The sequence below is a fragment of the Canis lupus genome, chromosome 5 (genome assembly GCF_003254725.2).
Source record: "Canis lupus dingo isolate Sandy chromosome 5, ASM325472v2, whole genome shotgun sequence".
Classification (NCBI taxonomy): Eukaryota; Metazoa; Chordata; class Mammalia; order Carnivora; family Canidae; genus Canis; species Canis lupus.
In genome coordinates, this window is record NC_064247.1 from 11,373,985 (window position 1) to 11,390,652 (window position 16,668).

The 16,668-nt window shown below is 47.7% G+C and overlaps 1 protein-coding gene across 1 annotated transcript; it reads left to right on the top strand.

Moving 5' to 3' along the window:
* The first annotated feature begins 4,178 nt into the window (after positions 1-4,178).
* BSX (brain specific homeobox) lies at positions 4,179-7,948 on the top strand. The gene is made up of 3 exons (XM_025465793.2): positions 4,179-4,440; positions 6,437-6,633; positions 7,709-7,948. Exons 1-3 carry the CDS (start codon positions 4,179-4,181, stop codon positions 7,946-7,948), a joined length of 699 nt encoding a protein of 232 aa, XP_025321578.1.
* Positions 7,949-16,668: the final 8,720 nt, after the last annotated feature.

Genomic DNA, 16,668 nt, shown 5'->3' on the forward strand with positions numbered 1-16,668 from the left:
AAGGTGTGTAGTGAAGAGCTTGGTATATTGTAGATGCTCAATGAATGCTTACAATAATTGAATGTAATACATGATTAAAAGGCAGGCATAAGAAAGTGCTAGGCTGGCTTTTGCAACTGCTTTCCATTTTCTGTGTATGCCTATCTACATTGGAAAGGGGTAAAAGGGATTATGGCAATTAACTAGCCATGTGCTGTCCCATAGGTAACCAGTAGCCATGTGTAACTATTGAGCACTTAAAATATGGGTAGTATAGATTGAGATGTACACTAAGTATATAATACACACTGGATTTTGAGGATTTAGTATTAAAAAATAATACAAAAAGGGCAGTCCCTGTGGCACAGCGGTTTAGCGCTGCCTGCAGCCTGGGGTGTGATCTTGGAGACCCAGGTCGAGTTCCACGTCGGGCTCCCTGCATGGAGCCTGCTTCTCCCTCTGCCTGTGTCTCTGCCTCTCTTTCTCTCTCTCTCTGTGTCTCTCATGAATAAATAAAATCTTAAAAAAATAATACAAAAAATCTCATTAATATATTTATATTGATTAGATGTTGAATTTTTTGGCATATTGGGGCTAAATGAAATACATTAATATTACACCTGTTTCTTCCTATGTTTTAAATGTGACTACTAGAAAATTAAAAACTACCTATGTGACTCACATTTTTGGCCAGTGCTGGTCTCTACTTTAGAGATAATCCAGACAATGAAACATCTGTTGTTGTTGGTTTTTCTTTTTCAAAGATTTTATTTATTTATCACACACACACACACACACACACACACACACACACACACACACACACACAGAAGCAGAGACGTAGGCAGAGACTAAGCAGGCTCCCTGAGGGGACCGGGAAGCAGGACTGGATCCCAGAACCCCAGGATCAGGACCTGAGCCAAAGGAAGACACTTCACCTGTGAGCCACCCAGGCACCCCAAAACATCTCTGCTTTTAATGGGCAAGTTGTTTACAAGTTATCTGAAAAAATATAACTTTTACTCATTCCGGGTTTGGGCCCTGAAGGGGCTGGGTTAGGTGGCTGGGAAACCCTGTAGGCTCTGGAATGCCTCTTCCTCCTCCCGCGTAGGACAGGCCAGAATTGAACCTTAAGAGGAGGCTGAACATCTTTGGGGGCCTCCTTCACTCCAACGCAGTAGGATGGGCCATGCCCGGGGCCTTGAGGGGGAGGATAGAGATTGGGTTCTGGTAACCCTAGCGTTTCTCCGGGGGTTCTGCTCAGTAGCCCCACCACTGCAGAGAAACTTGCCAGCTTTCTTGACATCTCCATTTCCCCGAGAAGGTGGGCAATAATTCCAGGAGGAGTCTGCGGCCAGGACCCAACAGGCACTTCTCCAGGACAAGACCTGCCTGTACAGCCTGCCTACTCGCAGGCAGGACTCACGTCCCAGAGCTCCCAAGGCAAGCCTCAGCTGTGATTATTTGAGCATCCTGGGAGAAGGGGTTCTCCCTCCTTGAAAAAGGGTGGCGACTGAGGAATCCCTGTCTCCGCCTCCACTTCCGATCCCCTGGTCCCGCCTCCGCATCCCCAGGGGCCTGCTTCGGTGTGGGCGGCTGGTCCTCTCCGCCTCCCAGCTTTGTTTCTCTTCGTTGCAGAAACACGGGAAGGGGAAGTTTTCCTAGTCCTACAATCCTTGAGGTCCTGCTCCTTTCCATAGCTATCCAGCTTCCTCCCTTCCTCTTTTACGTCTTAGGTTCCTGCTGGAGCCGAGGCAAAGGCAGCAGAACCGGGTTCCCGAGGGAAATGCGTTGAAGTCTCCCTCGGTGGCGCTCAGCGCTCGGCTCTCCGGAAAGCGAGCTCAGTGCGAGCAGAGCTAGAAAAAGCGAGGCGTCTCCTCCAGGGAGCGGGGCCGAAGACCTAGCCTCAGCTTTGGGGTCGAGCAGGGAGCGGAGTCCAGCGTACGTGAAGTAAGGGGGAGGGTAGGACCGAGCGGGCGGTCTACCCTTCCCTCCCCTTCTCTGGACCCCGAAAACCCCCTGGTGCATGTGTAGGGCTAAATTCTAAGGGTTTGCAGTGCCTTGGCTCAGAGGTAGCAGTCACCCAAAGACTTTTTTTTTCTACTCCTGCTCCCAGAGGGACATTCAATAATCTTGATTTCTGTTTCCCAGACAGAAGTTAGTCTCTGCTCTGGAAAGAAGTTTAAATCCCACCCCAAGGCTGGGTGCAAATCTGTACCCATGGTGTGTGTAGGGACGGAGCCTAGGGAGCGCCGGGCATAGCTAGGCTCTTTACTGAGGCCAAAGTCTGGTTGTACACCTGTTACGCCCTTAGCAGGTGCTCAGCCTTTAGGGCCTTAGGGGACTGGACTTCTTGGCTTTCACTCAGCCGGGTAAGTTCTCACTGAGAGGGAAGTGGGCATCAGTATAGTGTAGACTGTCACCCTCAGCACCACTTTACGAGTTCCCTTGGTTTCAGTTTCCCTCTAGCCCCGGGAAGGGGCTAGAGGATCTTCCCTCTAGCGGAAGATCAATAGACCCGGGCTACAGAGAGAGGGGCTACAGAGAGAGGATCGACTCCTCAAAGTCCACTCCTTTCCCCCCTCCATGGCTGCCTGCTCTGGGGTTTATCAGTCTTTAATCACCATCATTTCAAAAAAGAAATCACAATTCAGACTCCCAGATAGAGCGTTCTGACTTCGTTTAGATGCCTACTTGCCAAGATCTTATTTTAAAGTTACTTCCCCCCCCCCTTTCTTCCTTCGTCCTCTCACTCTCCTCATCTGTTTACCATTTACTGGTTCATCCGTATAGAATACGATGCTCCCACTTCCTGGACCACTGTAGTTTGGGGCCTAATTGATTCTGGTAATTAATTTGTTCTACCTGCTAGATCAGATGGAAATCCTACCCGTGCGCCCAAGGATTAGCACTTGGCTTTCTAACACCTCCTCTAATTATCTAATAGCATGGGTTGTGAGGACTCAGTCTCTATTAAAACACTTTTACTATTAGCAGTAGTGATTGGAATTGTGATGACGACTAGATTTCAACAAATTAGAGCTTAAAAATGGGGAGATGGAAGAGAAGTGGCTTCTTTTAATTTCCCTGAGTTTAACATCAATAATTAGAGCAATTTTCAGAGATGCGAGCTGAAATTACCCCTGCTGTGCTGTAGATGATCACCTTAATTTTAGCAAATTGACTCCAGGGAAATAAATGTGACAGATTAGAAAGAGACAAACAGGAAAAAAAAAAAGACAACCAAAAACAAAAGATTGGGAGGGAGGAGAATGAAAGGCTGGGAAAGAACAGGAGACAAAAATCTAGTACAATTATTTTGGTGGGTTAGGGTTGAAGGTGGTAGTATGGCAAAATGGGAAGCTGTGTGAGGAGGAAGTAAGGGAAATTTGGGAGGAGTTGGAAGCTGGCATTAAGAAGTAGCTCTGGACATACTTACACAGACCAAATTATTTGACCAATGTAGCTAGAACTTTCCTCATACCACCCTCTCTAACTGAGGTAAAGAATGTAATGGTCATCCGCATTTTATTTATTTTCCTCAATAGTTCTTCCGTGCCTCAGCCAGCAACTGAAGTTGGGTGTAACAGATACAGATTTTCTCTTCACTTCTCCCCTTTTCCATCCCGCTACCGTGTCTCTAAACTTGGAAAACCCAGGCCTAAATGCCAAAGTAAGTGCCTTATCCCTATTGCTTTGGGGCCCTTTAAATGCTTTTTGCTCTCTTAAAGAAGAGTCTGTCGAATGACAGAGACGTTTTCTTTTTAGCTTTCTTTTAAAATGCCTGACAGAAGAAGAAGAAGCAGAAGCAGCTCAAATTGAGGTCGAAAAACCAACCTGGCAGGAGCAGGGACGCGGGTCCGCTGCGCTCTCTCCGGGCCCGGCCGGTCGTATTCAGCACCGCGGACAGCGCCCCGCCCCGCCCCGAGCCCACCGCACCCTCCCCTTCGCCGCTGGCAGCCTTGCCATTGGCTCTCCCAGCTCCCCTCTTGAAGCTGCCAATTCTACACATAGACCCAACCTACCCAGGAGCTCGTCTTCTCGCCTCTCCAGCGCCCGGGGTAGCCCAGGCCGGGGAGGGAGCCTCGGGGTTTCCGAGCCTCGGAGGGTCGTCCGCTCTCCACCAGGCTTGCTGAGACGCTGCCTGCTTCCTACACTTCGTCCCCGGCTCTCGCCCTGTGGCAGACGCTTGGCTCAAGATGAATCTCAACTTCACCTCCCCGCTACACCCGGCGTCTTCTCAGAGGCCCACGTCCTTCTTCATTGAGGACATCCTGCTGCACAAGCCCAAGCCGCTAAGGGAGATGGCCCCTGACCACTTCGCCAGCTCTCTGGCCTCCCGGGTGCCTCTGCTAGACTATGGCTACCCCCTCATGCCCACACCCACCCTCCTGGCTCCTCACCCTCATCACCCTCTGCATAAGGGAGACCACCACCACCCTTATTTCCTCACCACCTCGGGTAAGTACAGGGGCCTCCAGGTTTGGGGAGTGAGAGCAGGTCTCCCAGCATAGACGTATGCCTGTGATGGAGCTGAGGAAAGGCCAGAGCTGATTCGGCCTGGCTTGGTGCCTTCCTTCCCTAAGTGACAGTGGAACATTGGGGATAAGGCTGAGGACATGCAGAGCTCCCCGGAGGCATGCCAACCCATGGGGGATAAGTCATGGTCCCTCCACACGCTTTATAATGGAGGAAACATTCCTATCCAAAAGGTGGCTAGAGGTTTTGACAACATTCTTGGTGGATAGTGCTCAGTCTGCTTCCTCCTGGTCCTCCGGGCCACTTTGGTCCAGCTCTTAATTCTGATTCTCTGTCTTCGCTCTGAGGGAGACCCCTGACCACCCCATCCTGTGGAGCAGAACTCCACTTTCCAGCTCATTAGCTCCAAAGGCTCCAGCAGGGCCAGCTCTCTTCACCTCTGCGCAGAGCTTTCATGGATATAGTGCAGGGGCTTAGAAGTGAATGAGGGTTTGGGATATTCCCAGGACTGAAGGTTTGACCTGGCCAGAATAGGGGAGAAAGGGTAAGAAAAAAAAAGTGTGTGGGGGGTGGAGGGGGAGAGTGAAGGACGCTGCTCCACTTTAACCCTCTGCGCTCTCAACATCTAACTCATAATCTTGGGCTCGGCTGCCCTCCTCTGCCCTGATTGCTGCTGGAGCAGGAGCCCCACACCATAGCATTTTGATTTTCCATGAATGACAAAACCCGGGGGCCAGTAAGGTGGCTGGGAGTGGGAGATGTGAGGCCAGACTTTTCCTGCCGCTCTCTGAAAGGCCACACTCATAGCTTCCCTCTTCGGCATTTTTCATTCCAGTTGAAATATAATTCATTGAGTCCAAATGCAGAGCTCAGGCAGGAAAACAACCCTCTCCAGGCGAAAGCCATGGAAACACATGAGACAGTTGTGAAATGTGTGCTCCGGAATCTATGGCAAAAGCTAAAAGTTTCTATGAAGCTGTAAAACCCAGATTCTGAGGCACTAGATTGGCAGGGCAATTGTACAAGCTACGTTGAAGCGGGCATCTTGGTATTGGCCTTCTCACTACCTGACTCAGGACAGTCCCTTCTGGGCTGCACCCATGTCCCCTCCCCCCCAAGTAGCAGTGGCCAAAACCCTCGATGCCACAATTGCTCGTTTCCTTTCCCCAGGGTTATTGGGAGAAATTGATGTCTGTAGCAGTTTACTTGGTGTGTCTCAGACACCGTAATAAATGCGGAGGTCAGGAAGGACAAGACAGGTCTCCCCCGACCTGGTCAGGGGGAAAAGCGCTTCCATCCTTCTCTTAAGGGTAGGAGAGAAAGAATAAGAAAAGAATGAGGACTCGATTAGAGATCGGGGTCCCCAGCAGGACCCCACAACCAATAAGGAACGTGCCAGGCGGGAATTGCCTCTCGGTTCTTGCTCCGCAGGAGAGAGTTTTGATCTGTTCCCTTTGGCAGCAGGCGGGAGGTTGGGGGCAACTCGAGAGAGAGAAAAAAGGTGTTTTGTAGTGAGGTTGGGAGGCGAGGCCACCTTCCTGGTTGTACTAGCCGCAGAACTAGACGGAGTGTCGTCGGGGGTATGGAGGAGAGGTGGCTGGGTGGAGCAGCTCCTGGACCAGCCGACGTTTGCAAGAAAACTTGGGCAGGGGCACAAGGACTGACATGCTAGCTGGCGGACGCCGGCAGAGTCTTTCCAAGAGCACATTTTTTTTAAGGCCTCCGATCTTGAAATGTTCTTTTCCATTCCACTTACTGTTTATTGTTTGTACGTCTTAGATGAGCCGCCGGATAAAGATCCCCAAGCGCTATTCTTGTGATTTTAAAATTCCCCCCGCCCTGCGGTTCCTGGGAGAAGGGGCTGGAGAAGCCGTGGGGGCGACGAGGGGACCGGCGGAGGCAAGAAGCGGAGGGAGGCGCGCGGGACCGGGGCGCGCGGGGAGCCGGCTCTACCCCCGGGCCGCCTTTCTCTCCGCAGGGATGCCGGTGCCCGCGCTCTTCCCGCACCCCCAGCACAGCGAGCTGCCGGGCAAGCACTGCCGCCGCCGCAAGGCTCGCACGGTGTTCTCGGACTCGCAGCTCTCGGGCCTGGAGAAGAGATTCGAGATCCAGCGCTACCTGTCCACGCCGGAGCGGGTGGAGCTGGCCACGGCGCTCAGCCTGTCCGAGACGCAGGTGGGCCCGAGACGGGGCAGTTCCTGGGCCCCGCTTCTCTTTCCTCGGGCCCCTTCCACCTCCGCCCGGTGCGGAGCTGGAGCTCTCGAGTGGGGGCGACCCCTCTCCCCTTTATTCCAGGCTTCTCCAAAGATCCTTAGGAAAAGTACCGACACCTCCATCCTCAGGTCAGACTTCCCGAAGCATCATCTCTTGCAGGAGCTCGGGGCCGGGAGGAGAAAGTGCTTCGGTGACCCCGAGGATCACTCTTAGTTTGAGAACCATCCGTTGTCGCCCCCCCACTCCTCTCCTCCGATCTATCGATCCATCGATCGATCGGGGCTGTAAGCCTGGGCGGCCGGAAAATAAAGAGACTAGACCGGTTTTTGTCCTGAGAGAGGCCCGCGCAGGGAAGCATTTTATTATTATTAATTATTATTATTATTTGACTGTCTCTCACAGCCGCAAGCCCTCAGATCCAGCCTCCCCACTCCCCCACTGTAATGTAGGCCTCCTCCTTACTGCCCTGTCCTGAGCGGGAGGAGGACTGTTTCCATCTTCCAGATGCTATTCACCTGCAACCTTAAAACTCCCTCCGCTTCCTCTGTCTTATATTCTCTGTACCCGGGAGCCCAGATTGCTGTGAAATCATCAGCCAGGTGCCCGTGACTTTTCTCTTTGATGAGAACCAGCAAGGTTGATTCTCATCCTCCTGCTGGATCCGGTGCTCAGAGGCCCCAATGGGGAGAATGTAAGTTAAACATAAAGGCCACTCGTCCAGTCGCACCTACCATTAGTAATTATAATTAACAGCAATATTAGTGTTCACAAAGCACACCATTTTGGCCTTTATCGTTATGTTGGACAGTTGCTTCCAGGAGCTTTAGGATGCCTGATTCTCGTTCAACCTACACGATCCCTTGCGAGCGGTGGAGGGCTGATTTCACCCGAGGATGAGACTGTCACAGCTCTTGGATAATTCGTGAATGGGTTGCGGCCCATTTTCCTAAGGCCAGCCATCTCTCAGATCTTGGTAACTATGGATCTGAAGGAATGACACGGTTGTATTTATTTATTTTTTTCTCCCTGAAATCAGGTGAAAACGTGGTTCCAGAACCGGCGGATGAAGCATAAAAAGCAGCTGAGGAAAAGTCAGGATGAGCCCAAAGCGCCAGACGGGCCCGAGAGCCCCGAGGGCAGCCCCCGCGGCCCAGAGGCCGCCTCTGCCGAGGCTCGGCTGGGTCTGCCCGCCGGCCCCTTCGTGCTGACCGAGCCGGAGGACGAGGTGGACATTGGGGACGAGGGGGAGCTGGGCCCCGGGCCGCACGTGCTCTGAGCCGCGGGGCGGGGGCCCGGGAGGACGCGGCGGGGCGGGGCGGGGCGGGGCGCGCTTCCCTCGGGCTCCGGGCCGCGGGCCTCGGGCCTCGGGCCGGGCGGGCCTCGGAGCTCCGCTCCTGGGACACCAACAAAACACACCTGTCAACCCTCGAACCCGCCCCCGCCCCGCGGCCCCGCGTGCACCTGCGCCGGCTCGTTCCCGCGCTCCGCGTCGTACGTGGCGCCAGCTGGACCCCGGGCTCCCGGCTCCCCAGGGCCGCCGCGCTCGCAGACCCTCTCGGCCCTCTCCTCCGCCACCTGCCCCCGCTCCGCCGTCCAGCTCCGCGACCTCGCCGCCCGGACCCTTTGCCCTTCCTTGCGTAGACCGATTGGCTGCAGGTAAGGGACCCGGAGCGCGGGCCTTCCGCTCGGCGGGCGTCCAGGTGGAGCCTCAGCCAGATGCTTAGGATGTTTGTGCAGGACGGTCCCGCGCGCTCCCGGCCGCTACCCTCCCGCTGGGGTCCCCCCGCCCCCATCTCCAGCTCAAAGCCCGGGCCACAGGCCCTCTTCAGGAGGGCGGCGCTTCCAGCCGCTTCCATCCGCTCGGGTCACGGGTCCCCTCCAGAGCCTGCGGTTCGGCTCCCCGGCACGTCCACCCCGCACGCACCCCCCACCCCGGCTCCCGACCGAGCGGCGCCCACGCGCGGCCAGCCACGCGGGCGGGAAAAGCTCGCTGGCAATCCCGGCCTCCCGACCGCGCTGCACCTGCCCCGCAACTCTTCTTACACCCCCGTGCGCTGCCGAGGTTTTAAAAATCAGCGTTCCTCGGGCTGCGTGCGGAAATGCTCATTTTCACCGCGTTTTAGGGAATGCGGAGCTGTAGCGAGATGCCAGCTAACCACGCACCCCCTTCGGACGCGCACCTGTGCGTGGCCTCTCGAGGAGCGGCAGAGTCTGGCCCAGCGCGCCGCCCCCCTCCCTTTCCCCTAGGAGGTCTCCGGCGCTCTCCCCGGGGCTTGCAGTCTCTCTAGAGAATAAAAGGGCTCGCGGCGCAAAACTGGGAACGAACCGAGTTTCCGGGGCATCTTTGGTTAACGCGTCCTGCTGCGCGTCCCCCTCCCCTGCGCCCAGGCAGCGCCCTGTTCCCGAAAGGAGTGAACAGGGCTAATAACCTTTCGTTGACAGATCCCCTCACTCCCACCCCGGTTTTTCTGTTTTTAATCGTTTAATAGTCTTGGATTCCAGCTGTGTGGGGAAGGTCACCCAAATGGTATTTTTTTTTTTTTTTACTTTTAAATACCAAAGGGACAGAGATCCCTTGATATTTAGAGTTTGAAATTATGCTAATAAATTGTGTGATGACGCTGCACACCCAGGACACTTATCAGAGCTAGCGGCCGTGCCAGAGGCGACCTCAGCTTCCGATCTTCCTTTGGTTCTGGTTGTGTATTTAGGTAAGTGAGCCCAGGAAGGTTGGCAAAGAGTGTGTGGCTAAGTGGAGTCCTGACCCTTGGGTTCCAATGATGAATAATAATTATAGAGACAATGGCCGTGTGAGCTTGGGTTACATTTAATCTTTTTGTTTCCTTGTTTTTCTAAAAGAGAATCCTAAATATCCCTCTAAAGTCTATGAATGTAGCTGTAGGAATTCTTTTTTTTTTTTTTTTTCCCTCTCTCTCTCTTTTCTACAGGTGTGTTCCAGGAAACATTAACTTAGGCAAGGATAAGTGTCAGGGTGAGACCCCTATCCAGTCCGCATCATTTAGGTGATCAAGTTATTGCTTTAAAAACATAAGCATTGTATAGCCTGTTTGGATTTTCCAAAATGCTTGTTATCAATCAAGATCTTGTGAGTCCTAGACAACAAAGATTAATTTTTCCTTTTATAGTTAAGGAAATCGAGGTTTGGCAAGACTGAAGGATCCACCTATGAACTTAGTACTAGCTAACAGCCAAAGCAGGAACCCCCCCACCCCCAATCTCTTTTGACTCCTTGTTCATTTCTTTGTCCAACACACTGTTTTCTTGCAACAATGCACTGGTTGGCATTTTGCCCCTATCACTTTGTATGAACACCTCTCCCATTGATTTAGGTTTTGGAGATGAGAGATTTCTCCTCTCTCCCTGTTCAGATAATGACAGTACCTTTTTAAGGTAGGAGTTTTTGGCAAGTGCTTTACAATAAGACAAAAGACTTGGTTATGAGAGGAAAAAGTGATTTGTGACTATTGGAAGGGAAAGTAGATACTACTACACAAAGGGGGGAATCTCAGATTCTTCTAATACTAGGAAGAAGAGCTACTTAAAGGGATTTGGGGGAGAATCTTTAAGCTGAGTAGTAATGCGTTTTTGGAGGACATTTAAAAATATTTAAATTAGATGGTTAACACAAGCCCCAAAGCTCCAGACATTGAGATCTTTTTCCTGTCTTCACAAGAAGATTCCAGGTTTTATTTTTGGCTCTGAGAGCAGAGATTAGGCACATTTCATGATCTTTTGGAAAGGCAAGGAAATAGCGTTGGTAGTGTGGGCACAGCTCTGCCTGATGGGAGGCAGAATGAATCCTGGAGCCCAGGGAATGGCTGTGTCTTTGATTTATGAGTGTGAAACGTGGAAAGATTCTTGTTCTGCCCTCTGTGGCTGTTCCTGGCCAGGGTAAGTGGGAAGGGAAGAGCTCACACCTGCAGTGCCAGCCACACTCACTGTGGCACGGTTTTCTCATCAGACCGTATTCCCTGAAATTGATGGCAAACAATTCAATAGCAAACTTCTCCTGGTTTTCCTTCCCTTTCCTTTCCTTTCTTTCTTTTGCTTTTTTCTTTTTTTAATGCTCAGCGGGTTAGTGATGATAGTAGAGGATAGACACAATTTAGTTTCAATTTAATGTAACATGATGGCAGTGTTTGTTTTTGGCCTTCAATACCGATCAAAGCCTCCATAGGCTGAAGAGGCATTTTATCTGAATTACCTAGGCTTTTGCCTCAGTTCAGCTTGACTTGGTGGTAAAGATCTGACGAAGCCACATTCACTATGATATATTAAAGACCTAGCCTGATTCTCAAGAGGCAAAGACATCTGAAAATAGCCAAGGTGGGCACATCATCTTACATGTAATCCCAAATGTAGTAAATAATTTCTTCCAGATTTGTTCTTAATTCTGTTTGGATTGGACTTCATTTCACAGCCTCTCAGAGAGGGACTCTTGATATTATTTCTGCTCACATGACCTAAGAACATAAGAAATGGACAACATCCCATTCTCTCCAGTATTAGCAGATAGTAGCACTAAGAAATAATTAATTGGAATCCATGGCACCACTTCAAAAGGTAGAGGATTGGCTCATATCCATTTGTTTGGTAACTAGAGATAAAGATATGTGAAGGCACAGAGCAAGCAAGAATGCTTTTTGGTGCTAAGAGAATTGTGCAATAAACACATTTAGTTGAAGCGGTGACTCCCTGGTCTTCTTGAGTTGGGCTCAATACGTGTGTGGAAATAACGAGCAAAGGAAATATTTTACATTTATGTCATGTTCTTGGCATCACATTTAAAGAGGCTGTTGACAAGCTAAAATTCATACAGTCTACAAGAACCTGGGTGGTAAAAGGTGTGGAAAACACAAAGGAGTGTGAGCTTTTTAGCTTAGAGAAGCCAAGTATTGGGGAGGGGTGGGAGAGGAGATTAGCTAGGATGATTGTATTGGAGTGGTTGCAGGGCTACTCAGTATCAAGGGGTCTATCTAAGCAGCTCTGCTAAAGGAGGTGGAACCAGAACCAATGGGTGGTGCAGGGAAACAGATTTTGGAACAACATTTGCATACCTCCCATAGGCCAGATAGTGTGCCCTCCTTCAATAGAACAACCTAAGTCCAGAAAATCCTAAACACCTTTCACTAGAAAAGTTTGAACAGAAGCTGGAAAGCAAAACACTAGGTGCCAAAAGGCTCTGTTATGGTTCTTCATTAGTGAGAAGGTAAATCGATTTGTTTCTTTCTAATCCTTAAGAGCCTAGTATCCGATCTCCTTCTTGTAGGAAAGAACTATAAATTCCAACTTATTAAGGTTATTTGTCATCTCACTAAGAAGATTTCAATTCATGAACTCTAAAGAAATATATCCATAACAATTAGAAGAATTAAGAGAAACAAGAAAATGAAAAGGTTATTCTTTTATTCATTAAGGAAGTCTCCAGCATCCCATTCCAGAAAGTAAGGTAAACAAAGTGACATCCCCGGAGTTAAGGACTGATAGGTAGTCAGGGAAGACTGGTCAGTATTAGAGACCTTTAACAAAATCTAAGCCCTTCATTTTATAAGTGAAGAAATTAGGATCCAGGTATGATGAATGCCTTGTCAATGTTAAATAGAATTCAGACTAGAAGCCAATTTTCATGATCCTCTTTTACCACTAATTTATACTATGATAAAAGTGATGGGGGGGGGTTGCTATTTGTCATTGTATTATGTAGAGGAAAAGATTTTGCATAGTAATTTTGGTTGTAAAAATTTAAAATTAGCTGGAAGTTACCTAGTAAAATCTTAAATCAATTTATGGAAAACTTTTGACGAAGAGCAATCTAAAATTTAAACTGGCTCTCTGAGGAGGTACTGAGCCCCTTCACCTTTTTCATTCAAGCCAAAGTTGAATAACTACGTGCTGGGATGTTTTCAAAGAAGTTCATACATTGAGTAGGATGAAAAATATGACGAAAAATTTGGCCTAATCTTTATATACAAGGCAACTGAGAGTCTGAGAGATTAACTTGCTCACTGAGTTACAAAATTAATATATGTAGAGGTCCGAGATCATTCCAATAAATATTTAGGAGATAAAAATAATTGATATGATTTTCCTGTTTTCTGTCCAGATTCTCTCCATTGTACTTTCTGGTTTTAATTCCTCCTCCTAAAGACACATATTTTTTTTCCATTTTATTTACTCCTCCTGTCTTAGAATTCCCAGGGTGTACACTAGGAAACGTTCCCTCCATGATTTCATTTATAATTCTCGGAGCCTTCTTTTCTTACTCTCTTTACAAAATTGTGTAGCTGCAGCTGGATTTAGCATCATAGCCACTGACTAAATGATTTGGCTTGAAGACTTCAATTCTAATCTTCCTTTTGTTCAGGATTATATAATTTCTCTTACTTGGCATCAGAAATATGAGGAGAGTGTCCTTTAAGTTAGGAATGGTGAGGAGATGTGAAATATGGGATATGAAAGTATCTACTGTGAGATCTTGGATGAAAAGTGCTGGAGGAAGATAATGAATTACAATATAGATCTGAACATATCCAGTTGGTTCTTGATCCTATACTTCATAGAACTACAACAGTAATAATGTGGGTAACTAAAAGGTATTAGTCCTGTGTTCCATCACTATCATTACAAGGGTTTATTATGTTCCCCCCTCCTTTTTTTAGATTGTTTATTTGTGAGTGAGAGTGTACAAGCTGGGGGGAAGAGGGGCAAAGGGAGAGGGAGAAGCAGACTCCCCACTGAGTAGGGAGCCCAGCCCAACCTGGCTGAATTTCAGGACCCTGGGATCATGACCTGAGCTGAAGGCAGATGCTTAACCAACTGATCCACCAAGGCACCCCTACCATGTCCCTTTCTAAGTAGTTTTTAAAATAACTTCATCTTATTTTCTCTTTGTCATTGCCCTGTGTGGACTAAGCGAGGGCATGGTGGCTTTGGATGAAATAGAGCCATATAGGGCCACAGAGTTGCATTGAGGGTACCTCATTTAGAATATTCTTTCTCTCCCTCTTTTCTATCTTGCCACCATCCTGTCCCAGGGGTTCTGTTCTCCCTGGCGGATATAAATGCTATAATGGGGGGCGGTATATAATTCAAATCTATGGGTGCCCTATTAAGAGACTGAGTTGCCAGTAAAGGATCTACCAGGGAAATCCAATATTTAAGCTTTTTTTCTGAAGCTTTTAAGAAAAATTTTTGGTTTAAAAAAAGGCACACCTTAGACTGTATCTCTGTAACAAGAATAAAAGTTGTTTAAAAATATTGACTAATAGGGGGACACCTGGGTGGCTCAGTGGTTGAGCGTCTGCCTTTGGCTCAGGGTGTGATCCCAGATCCCCGGATGGAGTCTCACATTGGGCTCCCCACGGGGAACCTGCTTCTCCCTCTGCCTGTGTCTCTGCCCCTCTCTCTGTATCTCTCATGAATAAATAATCTTTAAAAAAATTGACAGAATTCTTAGGGATTATTTGAATATTTGTGACCTTCATTCTCTCCCTAGCTTTCGTTGCTACAGATATAGAGTAATTAAGTACACTTGCCAATATTCTAGCCCAAAGTTAAAGAATGGCCAGATAGTCCTTATTCTTTCTCAGTGCTTGATTTGGAAAGCAAAATAAACTGTAGAAAGCAATGGGAATAAGGATAGAAGGGTGGCTCTTTAGCCTGATTCTCAAATGGGAATAATTTACATGCTAAAGGCAAAAAACTCATACTTGTTCTATTCTTTTCCCATCTATTTTTTTATTTCCTTAAGTTCTCTCCATTTAATTTTAAAGATTTGGGTTTCATCATTTACCGGTGTACATTATGTATAAAGTCATACAGTTGTAGGAGAATTATTTTAAAAAGAAGCAGTCCCTTGGCCACTCTATGTTCTCTTTATTACAGAGGCAACTGCTTTCCAGTACTGTGTGATTCTTTTCATATTTGTCTTCGTGTTTCTAAGTAACTGTTTAATTGCTGCTTTTTGGTATTTTTGTTTTAAGAATTATCTAGTACTTCATGCCATAAAAGATGAAAATTTAGTTATTTCTTCCCTGTTCCCACCACATACATGTGCACCCTCTTCATCTCTTCCTCCGTGTCAGGGTTTTGTTTAGATTGTTATTACGGTATATATGTCTGACTCTCCATTCAGCCACGTATTTTTCCTGCAAGAGTTCCTTTTTTTGGGACACCAGGGTGGCTCAGTGGTGGGCATCTGCCTTTGGCTCAGGTCATGATCCTGGGGTCCTGGGCAGGGAGCCTGCTTCTCCCTCTGCCTGTGTCTCTGCCCCTCTGTGTCTCTCATGAATAAATGAATAAAATCTTTAGGAAAAAAAAGGCTTCCTTTTTTTCCTCTTGGAATTAAAGCTCTTATTAATTTTTAATGTACTTGTGGCCAACTTAACTCCAAACTCTTCACCACTTGTCTGTAGCCGACTCCCAATTGTTCTTGCTAAGGTTTTGTTTTCCTGAACGAATCTCTCCCAGAGACTCTGGTCTGCTCACTTCTGGATTTTATGTCACTGTCACTCTCTTCCCCTCCATCCTAGGATTCCTTTTCACTTTTGTTTCCTGTATTTTCTTCTTTCTTGGTTTACCCTCTCATTTTGGGGGAGCACTGTCTCCTATAGTTTCCTGATTGTGAAAGGTAAATGTTTTGAGTTCATCCTTCTCTAAAAAATCTTGAGTCTAGTCACATGCTTTCTTAGTATTTTGGCTAAGTGTAGAATTCTAAGTTTGGAAGTTATTTTTGAATACTTTTGAATAATTTAAAAAATATCATTTGATTTGTTTTTATTAATAGGCTACCAATTACTGCTGTGAGGGTCTAAAGCCATTTTGATTCTTGATCTTTTGTGTATCTTGTTGAATTTATTAATTTGTTTTCCTTTTTTGGAAGCTTGTAGGATACTCTTTGTAACCAATGGACTGATATTTTTCAGTTGTGTTCCTTGGTTGGAGGCCTGTTTGCACCCATTGTTCTGGATCCTCCATACGCTCTTTGAGTCTGAAAACTTTGTTATGTAAAGTTTTCTTGAATTAATTCTTCAAGGATTTCTATTCTTTGTGTGTGTGTGTGTGTGTGTGTGTTTTAAAGATTTTATTTATTTGTTTATGAGAGAGAGAGAGAGAGACATAGGCAGAAGGAGAAGCAGGCTGGATGCAGGGCTTGACCCCAGGACCACGCCCCAAGCTGAAGGCAGATGCTAAACCACTGAGCCACCGGGGTGCCATGTATCTTACATTTCTGACTTCCCAGACCTCTTTTAATTTTCTTCTCCTCTCCTCCTTTTTAGTGGGTTTCCTCAGTGATCTCTTCAGATGCATAGCATTTCTCCATTGTTTGCTCATGTTTATGAGAAAAGGCTAAAAGGAAGCTCTGAATACACGGCGGCAGGGTGTGTGTGTGTGTGTGTGTGTGTGTGTGCGTGTGTGTACTTTTGACTGTGAGCTTTCCTCTATGATAATGTGGTTGAGTTCTTCATTTGGAGACCCTCTAAAGTCAGAATTTTTTTTTTTTTTTAAAGTCAGAATTTTTAAGGCTTTTATTTTAGGCTGGTCGGATTCTCCAGAGGAGGCTTTTTCAAACTCCTGCTTGTAAGATGAGGCCCTGTGTTTTGGGAGCCATGTGGTAGATCAGAGGTCTGAGTATAGAGGCTTCTGAGTTTAGAACGCACATGTTCAGTATTGATTCAGCTTTGTGCCCCCCAACAGAGCCACTTGTCCCTCACTCTAGAGACATTGTCCTACCCTCTACAGAAGGGAGAGAATGTTTTGGGAAGTAGTGAAAGGGCAGTTGTCCTTCTTTTAGCCTCCTCACGCCCTTATACCCCTATTTTCAGAGGCATTTGCCCTCATCATTCTTGAGCATTTTGGATATTCTGGAGTATAAATCACATTGATTCTTGAGTTTCCAGTTTACTAGGTTAGAGTCTTTTTCAACTTTGATCTGCTTTCCTGGTTTCACACTTCTATTACTATTGTTTCTCCTCC